General features: G+C 54.0%; 3 protein-coding genes across 3 annotated transcripts; 1 reads left to right on the top strand and 2 right to left on the bottom strand.

Moving 5' to 3' along the window:
• Positions 1-216: 216 nt before the first annotated feature.
• Positions 217-2,133, bottom strand: EsH8_V_000291 (uncharacterized protein; the record flags this gene model as incomplete). The annotated part of the gene is made up of 4 exons (XM_083272807.1): positions 217-536; positions 639-877; positions 1,009-1,848; positions 1,931-2,133. 4 exons carry the CDS (start codon positions 2,131-2,133, stop codon positions 217-219), a joined length of 1,602 nt encoding a protein of 533 aa, XP_083125522.1.
• A 2,824-nt stretch (positions 2,134-4,957) lies between these two features.
• Positions 4,958-5,983, bottom strand: EsH8_V_000290 (AA9 family lytic polysaccharide monooxygenase; the record flags this gene model as incomplete). The annotated part of the gene is made up of 1 exon (XM_083272806.1): positions 4,958-5,983. One exon carries the CDS (start codon positions 5,981-5,983, stop codon positions 4,958-4,960), a length of 1,026 nt encoding a protein of 341 aa, XP_083125521.1.
• A 3,357-nt stretch (positions 5,984-9,340) lies between these two features.
• Positions 9,341-10,271, top strand: EsH8_V_000289 (uncharacterized protein; the record flags this gene model as incomplete). Its single annotated transcript, XM_083272805.1, has 2 exons — positions 9,341-9,433; positions 9,654-10,271. The coding sequence occupies 2 exons, from the start codon at positions 9,341-9,343 to the stop codon at positions 10,269-10,271; spliced, it is 711 nt and encodes a 236-aa protein (XP_083125520.1).
• Between the last annotated feature and the right edge of the window lie 9,751 nt (positions 10,272-20,022).

The following is a 20,022-nucleotide window of genomic DNA, read 5'->3' as shown; positions in this document are numbered from 1 at the left end:
GTACAGTATTCACATGGAAGGAACTCCCTCACGACAGGTTTCAATATCATTATAGCAACGTACCGCGTTGATGGGGAATCTGCCTGGACTAGCGTATCTCATTCAAGCTAGAATCAGGACGCCCGTCAAATCCGTGTAGATACCGTCTTCACATCTTGGTCTTCGGAAGCGATGCGTCATAATAATGTCTTTTGTACTAAAATACCCCCGACTACCCTACGCCTCTCTCAGCACCTCGTGGTCGTACTCCGGGTTCACCCAGTCGGGCTCCCCGCACCTCTGCCTGATAGCCCCGCCGAACCAATGGAGGAGCGCGAGCGCCGGGATGCAGAAGAAGAACGTGATGATGCCGTGCCCCGCAAAGGTCCACGTGTACCCCGCCTCGGCGACCCAGGGCGCGATGAAGAAGGGGTCGATGAAGGCGCTGAGGTTGAGCAGCACGGCGTAGAACGTGATGACGGCCATGCTCTGGAGGGGGTACGCGTCGACAATGTACGAGCAGACGGCCGTGTTGCCCATCTGGATACCGGCACCGACTGTGGGATCAGGTCAGTCAGTCGGTCAAGCTCGAGCGACCCACGAGGGGGGAAAGCAAAAAAAAATTTGGTTGGGTTGCAGAAAGACAGAAAACCACTTACACAATGCAAAGGCGACCTGGCCCACCATCCAGTGGTACGCCTTGTCGATGCTGATGCCCCAGATGATGAGGCCGACGGAGGTCAGCAGCGCGGCCGGGTAGGCGAGCCACAGGCGCATCTCGGCCGTCTTGACGCCGCCGTTGCGCTTCGCCAGCCGGACGACGAGCCAGTCGCTGAGCTTGCCCGAGAAGAAGACCTCCGAGACGAGCGTCCCGACGATGAGGCCGATGAAGAAGAGGCTGCGGACACGTTAGCCGTTGATACATCCCTGCTCCGCGCAAGATCGAGGCGGAAAAAATCATGCCCCCCTGCGGAGGTTTAAAAAAAAGGGGGGAGGGGGGATTATCGTGATTCTTTTTTTTGAACGTACCCCTGGATCTGCGGCGAATAGTCGATGTACGCCACGGGAATCATCGTGATGACCGACAGCACCCACCAGTACCAGCCGAAGCAGTACACGCCCGTCGCGATGGGCACGACGGGGAACCGGAACAGCTTGCCGAAGCGCACGACCGAGGCCCAGGGCCTGGGGTGCCGCATCGCCGGCACGGGCCGCACGTTCAGGAAGGCCAGCCCCTTTGTCCTCGGGACCGCCGCGGCGGCCGCGGGCACGACGACGGCGGCCTTTTCGTCCGCGGACCCCCCCGCGACGGGCGACCCCGCCGCCGCCACGGCGGACAGCATGTAGTCCCTGGGGTACAGCGTCTCGGGCAGGAAGGCCAGCTCGGCGGCGAGGATGGCGGCGAAGAAGATGGCCGTCAGCCACTGGATCCAGTAGTGGTCGACGAGGTCGACGAAGCCGCCGACGAGCGGGCCGGCGAGCAGGCCCAGGTCGATGGCCAGCACCCACAGCCCGACCTTCTGCCCGCGCTCGTGCTCGAAGAACATGTCGTTGATGATGGCCAGCCCGACGGTGGCGGCGGGGCTGACGCCGAGGCCCTGGAACAGCCGCGCCGCCATGTACCCGCCGTACGAGGGCGCCCGGGCCGCGCCGACGGTCGCCGCGAGCGCGACGACGGTGCCCGCCACGAAGACGGGGCGGCGCCCGACGATGTCGGCCGCCGAGGACCAGATCAGCGGCCCGATGGCGAGGCCGAGCGCCGGGATGGCGACGGTCCAGTTCACCATCTCGAGCGTGAGCCCGTACTGCTCCTGGAGCTCGGGGAAGGAGGGCACCGTCGTCGTCGTGATGTACGTGAACATGAAGTATCTGCGAATTTTGGCAAAACGGGTCAGTCACAAGCTACCCCCCCTTCGGGCCCCCAGTCCGGCGCGTATAAGTGAAAACGTACAATGCCATGACGATGGCGAGGATGGTGTGCTTCTGGAAGGACGACCAGTTGAGGGGGTCCATGGCGTCGCCCGGGACGGGCTGGGGGTGGACGCTGAAGCCGTCTTTCGTGAAGGCGAACTCCTGTGTCGTCTTCCCGACCCCGTGCTCCTCCGCCCCCGGTGGAGGGACCGTCTTCTCCTTTTCGGTGATCGAGTCCGCCATCGTGAAAAAGCCCAACCTTGCGCAGCGCGATATTTCCGAAAAGCCAAGGGGGGTTCGAGGCTTGAATGTCACGGCGAGGAGGAAATGATATAATGAAAACGCTGAATAGGGGGGGTATCTCGAAAAAAAGGGCAAATTCACCACGGCAGGATCGACATCTCGAGGAGTGGGATGAGGGCCGCCATATATCAGTAAACGTTGCTTGTTTTGCTTTTCTCCTATCTGCGAAAAAGTCAATCGATAACCCGTCTGCAATGCGCACTCCGCCCCGGGGCCCCCTTGGCTAGACTTGCACATCCCATTCGACTGTGCCCTCCTCCCACGCAAAGAACCGCCCATCACTGGGAATCTGGGAGACAAGCTTTCCGATGGCAAGAGACATGCAGCAACCACCAGCAACGCGGGCAGCGAACCCCTGCGCTCAACCCCCCAAGTCCCGTTAGGCGATGCCATTAAATAATCCCGTCCTCGCACCTCACTGGCTGCCCGGTGCCCCTTGCGGTCTCGCCGTCGTGCCTGGCCAGTGGTTCGGAGACGTTGAAAGATAAGCCGGGGGAGGGGGGGAGGGAGGGAGACCCGTGCCTCTGCCGGGGGACCCGCCAAGAGATAAGGGAATATGCAACGACAGCCCATCTGAGCCTTATCTCTCCGCCCTATTCCCATCTCCCGTTGCTCTCCCAGGGAACCGCCATGACTGCTGAAGATGACGCTCGCCTCGACCGATAAGATAGAAGTCTGTCCGCCCGAGACGTTGGGACTGAGGAATTTTGCCTCGATTCAGAAACTTGGGCGCAGGTCGTGCAGCGACTTTTTGCGGGGAACCTGCAAATCCGGGCCCCCTCCCCCCGTCCCCCCCCTCTTCCTGTCACCATCACCACATGGTTCTTCGCAATGGCTTCATGGCTGTCGCGGCAAGCCCGTGGTGTTGGCGTTGGAATGAGCGGCAAAGGATGAAGAGTTGACAAATTTACACATCTCATTTGGAGGCGCCGTTTGGGGGGCCGGTTGGGGGGGGCTTATCGTGGCGTGGGCGAAGGTTTCGGAGTCGAGAGACGGACTTGGCAGATCTCTCCTAACGGTCAACGAGTACCACCCTCGAGCCTCATCTTGTTCTAACCGACTGCAACTCTTTCTCCTCGTAGAACCAGAAACAGACAAGCGCCTGCCAGACGGCGTTGTATGAGACCAACCCCCCCTCCCTCGGTGAGGAGCCAATTATCTGGGTTTCGTGAGATACCGCATGTAGGATTCGAGTTTAAAAAATAAAACTGCCGGGCCTCCCACGACGTACGTACACACACCATGTGGCAGGAACCGATCAGACGGGTACCCCCCGGGGCGGGCAGCGATTAGGCCTTTTTCTGCGTCGAGATTTCCTGGTCAAATAACGATGATTAAAAGACATGCAGCCCTTTCCCTCCCTTCATGCCGGGCGATAAGCGAAATCGCGAGAGCCCCGACCAATCGCGGCTGCAGGAGAAAAGCATCACCACCACACCACCACCGGCCCCCCGATGCGTGCCACACACCAGCCGCAAGAGGGATTCGTTCATGTGGCTGTGACACCGGCAGTGGCTGGTGTTGGACGATCCTCACTTCCCAACTTCTCCGGGGCTCCAGACCAACAGCTCTCATATCATAACGCGTAGTCGTTGTGGCCGTTGACGACGAACGCGGGGGGGAAGACTGGGACAATAATCGACACACCGAACCTGGCAGCAGCCAGCTGCCCGACGGCACTTCGCAATCGAATAGAATTCAGCCGAAAAAAAATTCAAGTCGCGGAAAGTTGGCATGAGTGGCACGCGGTCCGTCTTTTTTTTTTTTTTTTTTGTAAGAATTCTTGGAAAGGTACAGCCATGTAACCGGGTAATTGTTGAAACTAATGTCGTCCAGTAGATGCCGAACCGGAAGCCGTTTTGTTCAGACTCTCTTTTGCCTTGCAATATTGACCGGTGTTTGGTAGCTGTTATACATGTTCGGACTCGTTGCTATAAATCATGTGTCATTGCGGCACTAGGCGAGGAGGACGTCGGGTCGAAACAGTCTCCTCATCGGCGCAGTGGCACAATATTGTCTCTCGGTCATCCCGCCTCTCTGCCTCTTCGCCGCATCCATCCATGTGGCTATCCGACATCCTACTCCACGGGGACGCGTGCAAAACGGACGGCGGGGAAACAGATCACCAACACCGGCTTCCGGTCGGACCAGACGGGCCTGGGCCTGCCATGGGAGGTCGTTTCCCACACGCTGCGGCCGTTCGTTTGGATTGAAATATTCGAAGAGGTCGAATTTATACCCCTCCGTCTTCCAACATGACCTTGGGGGGTGCTGCCGATGGAGCCATTGATCGACCGCCATTAACCGATTCCCTTCCCCACATAGTATACTTGTATCAAACGAAGAAATCAACACCAAGGGATGGAGGTAAGCTTAAAATGAAGGTCGAATCCCAGTGCCTATCGCCAAAGTCCTTGTAAGCCATTCAGTCACCATTCGCTGCACGACATCACATCACAATAATCACATGAGGAACAGGTTATTTCTATGTGCAGGACCAATCATAAAGTCCGCGCTTTCCATTCATCTAGTATACTCCGGCGCCGCCGAACGTAGCTAGCTAGGTAAAGAAGTCTTTATCCAAAAAATGTCCACGTCGGTGTTGTACACGAAACCAACAGGTGTTGTTTATATATACATTTGAAAAAATCCAACAAAGCAGTCATGTCGTCATGTGCCTTGGGGTGACTGAGCTAGCCCAAAACCGAAAATGGTCTTGAGGGTTCACTCGAAGTGAGACGCGTCCTTGGTTGGGAAGCGTGATTTAAACACGGCGGACGATGTCACGGGCGTGCTGGCGGGCCATGCGGCGAGCAAGGCGGCGGCGACGCTTCTCCTCGCAGGTAGGCTTGGTGGCACCGCTGGTAGGCTGGGGAGCAGCGGTGGAGCTGGCAGCGGGGGCGGAGGTGACGGCGGCCTCAGCGGCAGCAGTGGTGGTGGCAGCGGCAGCGGGAGCAGAGGTGGCGGCAGGGGCGGAGGAAGCGGCGGCGGCAGCGGTGGTGGTGGCAGCGGGGGCGGCAGAGGAGCCGGAGCCGGAGTCGGAGCCGGAACCACCGAAGACGGAGGGCAGCTTGGGGCCGGGGATGGGGTAGGAGGTAAGGGAGTTGTAGATGGAGATCAGGATACCGGCGTCAGAGGCGGTGTAGAGAGAAGTACCCTTGGTACCGGCGGGGAGGTCGGAGCCGGAGCCGGTAACCTCAATGTTGAGGCACTGGGGGTAGTTCTGGGCACCGTTCTCCTGGCCGGCGGAGTGGAGGGCAATGATCTCGTGGCGCCAGACGTACTTGCCGGGCTTCAGGGTCGAGGGGACGGTGACGGTCCAGGAGTTGTTGGCGGCAATGAGGTCGTCAGAGGCCCAGGTGGAGCCGGACAGACCAGCCTCCTGGATCTTGAAGAACTCGAGGGTGGCCTTGTCGACGGTGGAGCAGTCATCACCGCAAGAGGCGAGGTAGTCGATGACGGGACCCTTGTGGGACTCGGGCCAGGTGTCCCAGAAGACCTGGAGCTTGTCACCGGCGGCGACCTTGGCGGTCAGGGCGGCGTTCTTACCACCCTTGTGGCAGATGATGTCGCCGGAGGCGTACGAGGCGGGGTCGACGAAGCCGTTGTCGGTGTTGGTGGCGGCCCATCCGTAAACCTCGGGGGGGGAGGCCATGTAGGGGAGCTTGGTGACGTCGTAACCGGCGAACTGCTCACCACCGTCGGTGAAGTAGTTGACGTGGCCGTGGGCCATGACGGAGGCAGCGCCAGCAAGGGCGGAAACAACAGCGGAGGTCTTGAAGGAAGGCATTTTTGCGGTGGGATTTTCCAAAAGTTGGATGGGTTCGGTTTGAGATCGGTTCGTGGAGTGAGTGGATAAGACTTCAAGTCAAAAAGAGTGTCAACTTCAGTCAATGAAGTGATCGAATGAACTAATGAAAGTAAGGTGCTGAAAAGCGGAAAAGAATGTGGAAATGGAAAGCTGAGGATGATGGGTGAAGAGAGAGAGAGGGAAGGGAAACAGCGATGAGGACGACGAGAAGAGGACCTTATATCTCGAGATGGGCTTGACCGGTCGTCGTAGGGTACCTGCGTAAGCGTGGGTGGAGGCAATTTCGACCGCCCAACAGGAGATGGCGCCAACGCTTCATCCCATGTTGGCATGCTAGCACTGCTGCGGCCCCCCATCTCCGTCCACACGGAGGAGAGAGCCAGGGGCCTAGTCAACGGGCAGTCCCTGTGCAAATCCAAGTCGGGCAGTGTCCAGGCACGAGTTTGTCAACTGGATGTGGTGAGCCGGGCGTCTTTTGGGCGGGGGGTCCATAAGTTGAACCAGGAGGCGCCCACCCTGCATGGGAGCGGGGAGGGGGCCATGGGGCCGGCGTCTGCCCCGTCGTCGACCCGGGATCTAGGTCCGCAACCAGAGTCCGAAGCGAGGACAACGCGGCTGGAAACAAGCCCATAGGTGGAAGGATGGGAAACAAGCGGGGGTGGTGGCCATGCCGAGTAGCCATGGCGAAATCAAGCCGTTTCAGCATAAATGAAAGGTGGTGACTGGTTGCATCCCGCCCTGCAGGGTTGGGTAGGGGATAGGCCACAGTGTGGTAGGCTGGCGGCAGACATCAAAGGCGCAACAACGGTGGGCAGCTAGCAGCCCGCTTGGGCGGTAAGACTTGACGGGTGTTGGTTTGGGGTATATGGGCGACGACGAGGAGGATCATGGTGCCGATTAGCGTAGCATCTTGCGTGAAGATCGCTCGATGATCAACCCATGGCCGACTTTTTGGCTGATGGCCGGACCCGAGCCCGGCTGAGAGATCCGTTGCCCTGGTGGTCCGAGGGGAGGCAAACTTTGCACAGAGAGGCATATCACGGGCCAGGGAACAAACATGAAAGTCGAGCAGGCAGTAAGCATAGGTCACGGCAAGGAGAAGAAATGAGGCAGGATGAGGCAGGATGGGATGACAGGGCAGTTTGGCGTGTGGCGGTTCGTCTGAGCGTAGGGAGGCGGGTGGTCAATGCCGCCCGAGCTTGCTTTCTTTGCGGGTGCTGGTGGCAGGGCCGTGCTTGGTTGGCGACAGCACTGGATGGCTTACCCAAACCAACTGGATATTGGCAAATCTGGACGGTTTCCGGCGGAAGGCGAAAGCTGATGGACTGGATGGAGACTTGGAGATTGACGTCTGGGAGAGGATGACGAGTCTAGGCGGGTATGTGGAAAAGCAAACAGGGTGGATGGCGGCAAAGTAGCGTAGGCGGGCTGGCATGTCTGTGATGGAGCGAGGAGGGATGCAGCTGGCAAATGCCCAAGGCTTGCCGGCTTGTCGGTGGAGGAGCAAAAAGGAAGCATGGCGGGCTTGGCGAGGCTTGGAGCTCATGTCGGAATTCGGGCACGCTGCATTGTCTGTTCTCGAAGCAGCGGACCAAGTCATGGACTCCTTTCATCGTGACATGGGATGGCTCGATTGGGGAAACGATCAACCTCGATACAGCTTCGTATGGGCCAGCCCATGGTGCAAGGTACCGGTTTACCCCGGCGGTGGACTGGGCGAGTGCCGGAGTCGAAGGGGGGAGCGGCAGGGTGGTTGTCCAGGTGAGGATTCGACGAAGCAGATGTGTCTTCCGAATCGAGATGAAGCGATGGAGAGAGATGGACCAAGTGCCGCCAATGCAGGCGCGATGTTGGCATTGGTCACAACAACAACAGCGAGCCTTCGGACTGTGGGCGGACGGCTTGGAGTAGTCCTGATCCTGGAGGCGACGCAGGTCGTTGGGCGCCGGGGCGGCAATCTATTTGGAACCTTGCGCAGAGGTCTCGATCTCTGGTGGACGGGGTTCAGGGAGTGGAAAAAATCTGTATCGGCCGACAGCCAGCGATCAACAGCTGACAGGAAGGCAGATGGCGCTGCCGTGGTAGGGTGGCAGTGGTGAGGCCGAGCGGTTTGGGGCTTGGGGCCATTCGCCGTTGGCAACGTTCCCGGGGCCAAGGGCTGAGGGGAGTCGGACAGGGATGAGGCAGGCAGAACTTTTGGGGATCGTCTCCTCCTGCATCCCGCAGCCGCAACTCTGTGCCTGGACCAACACCTTCTTTTTTCGTGCTTTTTCGTCCCGTCTCGCCTGTTTGCTGCTGACTCAGTCGGGAAAAACATTTCGCCGTGACGTGGTGGGGCCAGGTAGCCAATCACATCTCCTCAATCATCGCCTTTTTTCGGTTATCATGTCCGTGGTGGTTCCAGGGGCTTGTACAGGGGGCACGAAGGGGGTCCTTCAGGGGGGCCTCTCCGCTGTCACTAGTTCGGATGACCCAACCAGAACTCCTCCAGCCCGCTTTCACAGCTGCACTAGCCACTGGCAGAGACAGCCTGCCAACAAAATCGGCTGCAGGTCAACGGCCCTTTGGCCAAAATTTGAGCAGCCTGAAACTGCAACATCCACCTCAGCGCCTCCTGCCTCCACGTTCTGTGGGTACGTACCGATCTGGCATCAATGATCGAGGAGAGGTGGGAAGGTGGGTAATTAATTGCCTTTTGCCCGGGTACGTACCCTGTCAACGACGAAATCCGCGCCCACTCACTCACTCACTCTGGTTCCTGGAAAGGACCCATCCTTCCCGGGGCAAAATGACTTGTTTTTTCCCTTTCCCATCCCTTTTCCCCTTCAACCTGGCCCCTCCCCCCCGACCGTCCAATTTATTTTAATTGCCCTGGCTGCACGGCATTGCTATCTCCTTCGCCTAATAACAGGTTCACTGCTTTGCATGGCCCGTTTGTTCCCGCTCCTCCTTCTTCTGGTGTCTTCCAGATAATGAAATGGGCCGTGTCCCCCTGTCCCGTGTCTGTTTACAGCGATGACGTTGTGCCTTTATTGATGTCCGTGTGGTCTGCTCGGGGGCCACTTACCTCATTGGTGCCCCCTCTTCGACGCGTCTCCCTATTTTCATGTTGATTTTTACGCAGCGATTCCATTGACGGTCGGATTTCTCGTAAAGCTCGTGAGATGAAATCCCCCCCTCTTCCTTCAGACAAACAGAGACACACCGAGATTGTTGCCGCCCCTCCCAGCGCCGCAGCCGTACCCGCTCCGTCTAGTTGATTTCGCTGGAATTGCCGTTTTGCACGATCTATTGCCTCCAGTCCAGTTTTAATATCCGTCCCAATGCCGCCCAAGAATGCCGGCCAAGAATGCCGCCGCCGCCGTTGCGCCCGCGCCGCTTGGCGAGGTTGACGCGAACCGCATCTCGGCCCCAAATCCTGCTGCAAAGGTACGAAAGCGCCATCGTGAGCCTTTTCATCATGTATCGTCATGTATCCCTCCACCTATCCTCTACTGGAGCCCCCAACAAGAACCGCATCAAATCACAAGGTTCCCCCGGCCCCCCATTCACGCATCCCTCTTACGCATAAACAAACCATGGCATCATCCAGTGAACATTCATTCCGCGTCCCCAGTGACATGCTGACGTGATGAACACAACCCTCCAGCCCGCCGCCCCCAAGTCCCGCAAGCGCAGGTCCGACGCTGACGGCGACCCCGCCGCCCCGGCCCCCAAGAAGCAGGCGGCGGCCAAGAAAAAGGACGACCCCGTCCCGGACCTCTCGGGCATCCACCTCGACGGCGACGATGACATGACGGTCCCCCTCTTCGACACCTGCGACACCGTCCGCACCAAGATCCGCGCCATCCTCAAGAAGGACGGCGTCACAAAGGCCGCCTTCCTGCGCCGAGTCTACCCACAAGCTCGCCCCGAGCCTGCTCGCCAACTTCATGGAAAAGAAGGGCCCCGCCGCCGGCAACACGAGCTCCGTCTTCTACGCCGCCTACGTCTTCTTCGAGAAGCTGCGCGTGAGGGACAACAAGCCCAAGGCCAAGAAGAGGCAGGAGATGGAGACCGAGTGGCCCGACGGCTTCAACACTGGGCAGCAGCTGAGCGGCGGTGTGACGGTGCACGTGACCGAGAAGGTCTCCATGGACCAGTACGGCAAGACGATCATCACCGGACCAAGGGGTATCATCCGCTTCTAGACGCGCCAAGGGACTCGCCGCGAACCTGTCACTTGGAACATGGGCTGTCTTTTCTGTGTAGTTTTTTTAATTATTGAGCCTTGCTTGGGATGCAATGCCGCACGGCGTATGGCGAACAGTGTGCATCTTCAGATTCGGGAGCGCACTCGTATCATCGCGCGCTGGCTCGCATTGATTCAATGGTCGTACGGAGAACTCTTCTGTAAAAATGAAATATTATCACCTTCCCAATGTGTAGCCACGGAGAAGTCCAGCCCAAGCAATATGACTCGGGAGGCCCACGCGGAAGAGACGGCCACGTAACCGATATATCTGCGACGGGGGGTGGAGTAGGGATACCGGAGCATCGGCACGGCGAGTCATCGGCAATTCGGCTTCCCCCGAGCCCTACTGCGTAGCGAAGTCGACCCGACTTTGCACACTCTGTGCGCTACTTGTCACAAAGCTTGGCCCCCGCACCTGCCCCTGACCCGCCATGTGACAACAACCGGCCTCTCGAGGGGGCCGCCCTTTGTGTTCTTGCTGTGTGGAAAAAGCGATACACGCTGCACGGGTTTTTTCCTTTTCTTTTCTTCTCCCCCTGTCTAGCGACCTGCCAGGACCTGTACGCGGACCCCTCGGAACCGATGCCTGCCCAGCTTGGATTATGGAAAAAGGGGAGATTCCCCGGTCTCAGGTTGCTGACCTGTCTTTTGTTTCACTGCAAATGAAGGCGACCAAACGCGGCAACGGCGATTGGCGACGAGCCGGGAAACGAGGGAACCAGGCTCGCTCCTCACCGCCAAGAAAGCTTGCTGCTAGCCTTTGGGCTCTGTTTCCCTCGGGCCCTGCAACCTCTGCATCAGGTAGACAGGGCGGGCACACGGCCGCCATGCATCGCCCCGGCGCGGCCGTCGTTTGTAACCACTGAATCAGCGGGCGAGGGGAGCTTATAGATGAGACGACAAACACCCACGTCATTCGGCAAACATGGCCGGAGCCATAGGAACGGAATGGTTGCCAGCCCGCCTGTCGGTTTGCGAGGGACCATTGCAAGGGAACCCCAAAAGCCACGCTTGGCGCGGGCTCGGACCCGGGTTCACGAGAGGGGAATACGGCCGTTGGGATGAGAGACTCCGATCCACGCATGACGGCAGTCGAGGTTTCCTGCAGGGCGCCAACTCTCTAGGGCCGAGTATAACACCCAGCTGGGTTGGGTTCACAGCTGCTCGGACCCAAAGTCCTGCGTGGCCGTTGGCGTCTTCTAGGAGACGAAAACCTTGCTCGGAACACGGGCTGCGAGACACTTACCCAGCTGTGTTCGCGACGGGAAGCCGCATGTCAATCGTGAAGGGGAGGCCGGCGCCTGCGTAGAACTGACCCAACTTCAGGCCCCAGTCCCACTTATTGTCGTTGACCATGCATGGCCCCGAGGCGTGACGCCCTGCGGCGTAGCCTCCTGGGGCGTCACACTAATGTCTAGTCGAGTTTCCTCGAAAGTTACAAGTGAATGAAGGAGGCAGGCGGGGATGGTGGAATCACACACTCCACGAACAGACAAAAGCCAAAAAGACGCATTTCGACGCCCTGGCCTGTGTGGTCATGCCGATGACACGAATGATCATGCATGAAATCCACGAGGTCATAATACCGCCGCAGCCGGTTCATCTCCCGCGCAAACGGTGAGTTGGGGTGGGGAGGGGGAATGGTGGTGACCGTGGCGATATTGATTGAGTACGTTTTGGGACTATCCCAATGAGAACTTGGTCGAATACGGTGTTCGCCAACTATAAATTATCTTAGCAATATTAAACTGTCGTGCGATGGTTATTTGAATGGCTGCTATGCCAATTTGGGCGTTAGGTCTGGATGTCACACAACGAAGGACTAGATATATCTCTCGCATTAGGAGATGGTCCTATTCGATAATATCCATCGGCTCTGAAACAACTCCCATATTGCAACTAGCAACAATCTCACAAAGCGTTTCTAGCTGGGCATGAAATGAGAAGATTGTGACGAAAACTAAGCTGTCATCGGTCACACCTTGTCGCTCCATAAGCAATTGTAGGGGCCAAATTGCTTCTTAATCACGTATCACGTGGCTTGGACACTTTGCATCGGTAGCCGTCGTAGAGAAGAACCCACAATTCTTTGGACTCCAGTCCTACATGTTCTTGGATCTGGCTAGATTATAAGTTTTTAGTTACCGACGGACCCTTCCCGGTGGATGGTCATCAGTCTTCAACACTGATCATATTGCTTTCAAAACAATCCAGTCGCTGGCTGGATTGCTTGATGAAACTTCGTTGTGTACGTCTTTTGGATTTCTGGTTTGCAACGCTCTGCCGTACTTAAAGATTTTTTCAAGTTGAAGATATAACTACGTGAAGTGAAGCGACGAGCCCAGTAACGATTATCATGAAAAAGGCATCATTTAAATATTAAAGACTCAGAAATTATGTCAGAGTTAGATTCATGCACATTGCTGTACACTGCCGAGATTCCTGTCTTGGCTTGTAGGTGTCGCCCTTGAAGACGGCAGCCTTGGCATCCTTGCGAACATCCTGAGGGGCTGCGCTAACGTGAGCACGATAACGATGTCACTATATCCTACTCTTTGTGTAGAGCGTAGTGTTATATGTCTGGACAACCTCGGGGTAGCTACTGAGGCGCTGGGGCTGGTAAATAGCCATTTTTAGCTATTTCTTCTATACATAGATCATTTTCGAACCTACTTAAGGACGCTCGGAGTTGTTATACCAGAAGGGTAAAAATGGACTATCATAGATGGACAATCACAACAAATGAACATGTTAAACAGGAGGACTGTGGCAGAAATTTTAGTGATAGGAGTTTCAGTGGCTTTGAGGATGATATTCAGAGTTATTTCTATGAAATTACTGGTAACCATGGTAACTCTTACGATATTGAGATTGATATTGACATTAATTGGTAGCCCTTGCTGGGTATAGAGCAGTTGTATCCTTTCTCGGTTAACAGCAGACACGTTTAAGACGTAGCAGTACGATTAAGTTGAATTAGTAACGAATAGAGCTAGCCTTGTTACTTCTGTTAATAGGTCTTAGAATCAATAGAGTAACTATGTGTGTATTGGATTACCCAGCCAGAATACGGGCAGGTGGTCAGGTCACGGGAAGCGGCAGCAGTCGGGCCCGGAGATTCTACCTCCGGGCCGCCAACGGTGATATCCTCACAACTGCTGTTTCCGCTGTCTGCCTCTCTTTTCTTCCTTCTACATCTACAACCAACCAATACAGTACCAGTTTTGCTCTTTCGTTACGTCTGATTTACCACCCGTACGGGTATCCTGTGATACCAACAGTGTGTTTATCATGTAGCTCTCCATATCCCGCCAGAAGGCCTGTGTGCAAGGTGCCGTTATAACTATTGTAAGCTATGGGATACGCCCATAAAAGGCTTTCGCAGTATAGCCGGATAAGACTTCCCAGCGTAGATTCTGTTGTCTGGGTGCGTGGCAAAGACTACCTTTCACCAGCCTCCCCTACAACCTAACAGTTCTTTTCTGTCACAAGTTGAAGATAACCTTTCCTAGCAGAAGTCACTTCTGGACTCGCAACACTGAAACGGCTCGGATTCTTAAAGAGTCCACGAAAGGTAACCATGTTATTTCACAGTATCATTACGCAGCTATCTGTAGCTATATTGGATGGAAGGTGGGCGGAAGGAGACTGAAGAAAGGCTGAAGTCAACCCTAACTCTCTTGCGCTTTGCGTCCGTAAATTACTCCAGACACAAGAGAACTGAAAGGGAGGGGTAATCAAATACAATTTTCACGCGATATATTCTAAGATCTTATTTCTATCTTGAATTGGCCCACAGCAAGCCTGGTTATGGCTGCCTGCACACATGTCCTGCCTCAGCCAACCCCTAGAAATAAGCTCTGCAAATCTTTAGTACAACCGCAGCCTCGTCCCTTTCTCACGCAAAACCTACATAAACGCATATTTCGAATTTGTCGAAAGAAAACTACCATCAGTCTGTATAGACAGCTACCTACGTCCAGACTCTGTTTTTTGCAGGCTGCAAAACCGATTTCCTGGATACAAACGGGGGTTGATCGCCCCCGTACACACCTTCCAAGTGTGATGAGATCCCACCTGATGCGAGCCTGATCTTGAAGAAGCCCCCCATACCGGAGAGAACCTGGCTTACCTTGGCTATTCGAAGCGAATAATTGCACGTTGCGCTGCTTTACCTGTATTACCCCAAAATCGAAAACCTTTAGAATGAAGAAGCCAGAGGCACCCGGGATGGAGAGTATTACAACTTCGGTTGCCACTACTTTTGATGGATTCTGGCATAGCTATCGGATGTCAGCGGGGCGTGGGCGTGGGCAACCGTCTACAACAGTGCAGACGCCTGCACTCTTGGCCGCCGCTATGGGACAAGTGGATAGCGCTGGATGGGTCGAGTTGAGATTTCGTATAGCTACCCCGTGGCGGGCAAGACCTAGCAATGTCCATCCAGAAAACCTTTGTGTCTACAAAGCTGAACACCGACTTCGGACGCCTTAGTTTATATCTTCAGCAAGCAGAACCGAAATCCACTGTAATATGTCACGTCCTCCCGATAGTTTTGAACCATTGAATCACAGTATGCCATTCTGTCGCCGGGATATGCCAAATGTTTCGAAACAAGCAGTTCGAGTCAATATCAAATTGGATGAAACAAAGTTCCAGCTCATGCGGAGCAAATCAAGGCTTATATAGCTTTGTTTATGCTTATCTAGCAACAGTCAATGAGACATCCAGTGTCTTCCGCAGCCTTGTTGGAACTTATATGCTCTTTTCTCAGAACGCCGCGTGGGAGTTGGACAGTCAATCATGAATTGCCCAATGTTATTATCAGATAGCCATCAGATATCGTGTTCGATAACTAGCACATGTTCATTCATTGTCCTCAACTCCGTGCAGAAGACGCCTGGTCTTTTTTTTTCCATTGTAAACCGAACAACCTTTTAAACAAGTTACATTTTCTTAATGAGAACGCCTTTCCCCGGGGAATCAAACCATCCAAAATGGAAAACCATATGAAAACATTCCCGTTGCATGATGGTATTTTGTGTGTGCCAGAGAGTCAAGGCCCAAGCTCGCCCTCCCTGGTATATGAAATCAAACTTGAAAAGATTAGGCAGCGTGTCGCGCCTTAAAAGAAAAAAGGATCAAGAGACTTGCCCGTGAGGGTCTTCGCGATCTCCGTGATCTGGATCGTCTGGCTGGCCCGTACCAATTTTTACCTTGCGATACCGCCACTTACTAATCGCACGCTTCGGGCTCATTGCCTTTTTGAACTTGCTCCAAGTTCCCTCTTTCTTGACAGAGGCCGACGGCAACTCGTACTCGCATTCTTCAAACGGGTTTTCACCAAGGTCGTCGTCGTCGTCTCGGCCGTCATCCTCGTTTTGTTCTCTAAAGTCTTCTCCGAACGGATTACTTTCCGAGTATGAGTAATCGTCGTCATCGAAAGGGCTCGCCACCCGCCGCCGGAATGTGGGACTACGCAGAGACGGAGTAGCCGATCGCGGCAACCAGGAGAATCTGCGCTGGGGTTCAGCGACAGGCGGCACCGGGTCAGGGATAATCGTCGTAGTCATCATGGTGTTGATCGTGTGCCTCCTATTTATGGATGTTCTTGTTGTCGGCTAGACGGCAAAAACAGTCAGCCTGAGCGTGCAGACTTTGGCGGGTGTTCAACGCATACAGGTGCAGATACTTGTGCCTGAGAGAAGGCAGTACTCTTCTCATCAATATCCATGGACGCTCCTCTGAATTTTTCGTCCGGGTCGCAGTCATAGCCGTCCAACATGTTGTCGGGTTCTTGATAGGAATTGACAGCTCTGTTAGTCTCGTCCAGTGATCCGTGTTGCAACCGATTTTTTTGTCGATGGCTTGTTTATTGTGCGCCGGGCACTTCTTGTTTGCTCTTATGTCACGGTGAAACGAAGGCTGGGGGGCCGGGGAAAGGGGGTGTGAGCGGGTGTGGCCAGCCACCTATATGTATGTATGCACGGAAAGATGTTTCAAGGGCTGACGAGTCATTGATTCATCTCTTGGGGCTTTTTTTTTCTGGGGGGGGAGATTTTTTTTTTGGCTCTTCATTCGATCTTGTTGCATGGAACAGCATATTCGATGGGTCTTTCTTCTTCCAAGGGAGAGAGGGGCAAAGTCTAGCCCATCTCCTCAAACATGAGACGCAAAAGTTGATGCACTTTGGGGACTATGTATCGTCGGCGGTGATCTAATCCCATGCACTGTGCAAGCAAGTGGCTGGTAGATGGGGTTTTGATGGGGGCAAGATCGAGGACGATCCATGTCGACAGACACAGAAGATATTGTTGTCCTCTAGCAATGGGCGCGGAAGTCGTCCATCTCTGCCGTTGCATCCGGGATAGCCCTCCCAGCTGCGGGGGCGATCAGTCATATCCCGGCGGTTTCCGCCCCTGCATGCATGGGCACCCCCCACACTGTCTAAAAGGTGGATGCCACCTACTGTCGATCATAGTGTGTTGGCTGTCGCCCGCGTTCACTAACGACTTGCGAGCGAGGTCTATCGTGGCACATAATTCTCTCCTTGTTTGCTCCAACCTCCTCCTCCGGTTCGCATAAGTATCTCTAAACAGAGCCCATGTTGTCGAGCTGGCACAGCCACGTTTGGCCGAAACTCAAGCTTGGATTTCGTCCGCTTTTCAGCCTCCGTTCGTCCCCAAAAGGGAAGGTGGCTCAACAGGATGATCATGCACGAGAAGGTTGGGGGAGAAAATTCGGGTAGGTTGTAGCACGATGGTTTTCTCATTTGCTGTCCGACGACAAAGTCCGGTGTGCTTTTTGACGGAAATCTGTCAACCTTCTTCTCCCCCGGCTCTTCCGATCTGATCTGTGCGCTGACTACTCCCATTTCTAAACTGGTGACGAAGAACCACGGGCCTTTTTTTCTGTGCCATTTCGTCCTATCGGATATAGTGTACTACGTGGGACTTCGCTTGGGTTTGCTCACCTAACAACGCATTGATGGGGCAACATTTTTGGACAACGTTCCCCGGTCATGCCGGCAATTAGCGGCGATCATGAAGCACTCAAATCCGGGAACCCCTTTTGAATAAAATACACTGCCGAACCCTGGTAGTTGCCGTCTTCATACCCATTTCTGACAATAAGCTGCTCTTCAACCCGAAATCGGAAAGCAAAGTTTGCCAAAAGCCACGATCCAGTTCGACGACTTGCAAAATACTTCTTTTCTAGAAGAGGCTTGAGCTCGAGCTCACAGAGAACACAACATGCCATTCTGGAGACACGAACAAATAAAAGACAAGACTTTCGAATCCAACCGAACGCCGAGGGATTCTAGCTCCGGTAATGAGGATGATATCGAGCTTGGTGTTCCAAATCAATTGGATGGCTACCGCGGCAAACAGCCATCGGATAGAATAACCGGGCATCAACTCTTTTACATTTTTGGAACCAGTGGTATTGGTGCCGCGGTGTTGTCAGGTGGAATAAATTTTGCCATCGCCTACGGTGAGTTTAAATCTTTTTGTTGGCTTCGCTGCAGAAGCTCCCGGAATTGGAAGTCGGAAGGGAAAATTTTTCTAACGCAAACTTTAGGCATGTACTCAACTCAGAACGTAGATCATCCTATACGTTTATTCCAGCTGCCCAACACGCTAGCCGGGGATGCGGTAGTCACCATTATCATCCAAACCATGATGACATGGTTCATCGAGCTTAATCTTGTTGGCCGCGACTTGAAGAACAACTCTGTTCAATCAATAGGATTTATCGGGGAGCCATCGCATCCGTTTCTGCGATGGCTGATGCTGCTCGATCGAAAAGAAGACGGCAGGCGTGAAGTGAAAGACTCGTTGAAGTCCGGGCGTTGGGTTGCACGTTTCGCCGACCACAGTGTTCGAGTTGGCTTGATGTTTGTGGTCGCATTCTTTCTGCTCTGGCCAGCATCAATAGGTATCTTGACCGCTGTCGGGCAGCGGAGAAGCGGCGGCGATTGGGATTGGTATTTTGACCGCAAATGGGCACCACAAGCTTTCAAAGCCATATTTGGCGGACTACTTGCACTTTTGACAACGCCGCTCATGGCTTCTTTCTGGATTGTTAGGGAGGGATGGCGGTTGAAGAGAACTAGAGCTGCGTTGACTGCTGAAGGAGTATCACAGACATCCTTATAGAATATAGACAAACAGAGAGTTAAATTTGAATGACTGATTTCCTGTCCCCATTCAAAAATCAACACCACCATTGCCATATTCTCATTGTGTACTAAAATCTTTTGGAAATTTGGCGGGAAATTCTTGAAAGCGAACTCTTGTTGAATATTGTCTGTTACACATACCTCCACCCGAGCATTTGTTGATGAAGTTCTAATGCAAACCCAATCTATGCTATTATTATGATAGAGCTCTGTGATTGTTGTGAATATTCAGGGAACAGATTCGCTGATCGGTTTGGGTGACAAATGAATGATAAGAGAGTCTGTTAACAATATGCTGTATATATCAGAACCAACTAGAGACATTGATACTCTTACGTATATTTCTCAATGAAATGTTGATTCAGGCCTTCCACATAGGTTAGCTGGAAACTCCTTGTAATCTTCTCCCTAGTAAAAGAAACTTTACTCATTAGGTTAGTTGACTGGAACCTTCAATACCCACACAAACTATCACCGTTAAATGTTGACAATGACTACCTATATTTTATCCATATATTTTGGAATCCCCCGCCGCTAACCAAATAGCTCCACGTCGTCTTACTCATCATACAATGATTGAAATCTTACCAATGACCGTTATTTTTTTACAAAGAAAGATCCTAACGAACACCATTGATGGTCCTGGGATTTTGGGAGGTAGCGGTGTTCCGCACAACGTGTAGCGTTAATAAAAGAAGTCACGAGCGTAAACTACCTAAGAATAAAAACTGCGGGTGGATCTGCTATGACACTCTACTTGCATTGACTGCTTGCTTAAAGAAGGCCTTTACTGTATACTGATTGTAATGATAAATGAGAGCACTGAGGGACCTTTGGGCTTGTATGCGGAATCCCGCTCAATTGCAATTGCCTGTAGAATTGAAATGACTCCCTTCCGACAGGCTCGTTCTCGTGAGTAATAGCAACATGCTCAATGTGCAGACAAGCGACAGATGGCAAGACAGGTGGTTGCAGGCCTGGAGCAGGAAACCGGTTGGTACCTGTACTCGGGGCATAGGAATAAACTGGCGCGTCATTGCTAGAGACAACCGCCACCTCTGATACAGGGACTGTGCCCGACTGATGCTCCACCCTAACAACCATCGAACTTCCGCAATCGGGCAACCACGATGTCGAGCAGGCAAAGCAAATTCTCCGAAAATGGCAAAAGTTAGACTTGGGCCTCGGAATGACGTCACGTACAGCTGCGTCGGCTGGCGGTAGACTTGACTGCAACTTTGGACGTTTCGGTCTTGGCCGGATGATGCTTGATCCTTGCAGTGAAAAGAAAATGTCAACTCAAGTGACGGGAAGGTTCCGGAACGGAACGTTGATATCGTTTGCTGCCAGAAATCATAGCCGCTGGGTATGTGCAAGCGAAACTTTTGGAGTTTGTGTGTTGTCTAGACCACACTGTCACAGTTCCGGTAACATGTTGCCTGTAAAACAGTGCCAAGGTGTTATCGCTGTGAAATTCTCGACACCTGCGACTCGGTTGACCCCCAATGACTCGATCGTCCTTTGCCCTGATAATCAAGTAGTTGACATCCACAAGGTCCATTAGGGATTTAATGCTGTGTAATTGAGCCATGCTTCGTGAGC

This window comes from Colletotrichum jinshuiense, chromosome 5, assembly GCF_051148585.1.
Source record: "Colletotrichum jinshuiense chromosome 5, complete sequence".
NCBI classification, from domain to species: domain Eukaryota; kingdom Fungi; phylum Ascomycota; class Sordariomycetes; order Glomerellales; family Glomerellaceae; genus Colletotrichum; species Colletotrichum jinshuiense.
This window is presented reverse-complemented; position numbering and strand designations above follow the sequence as displayed.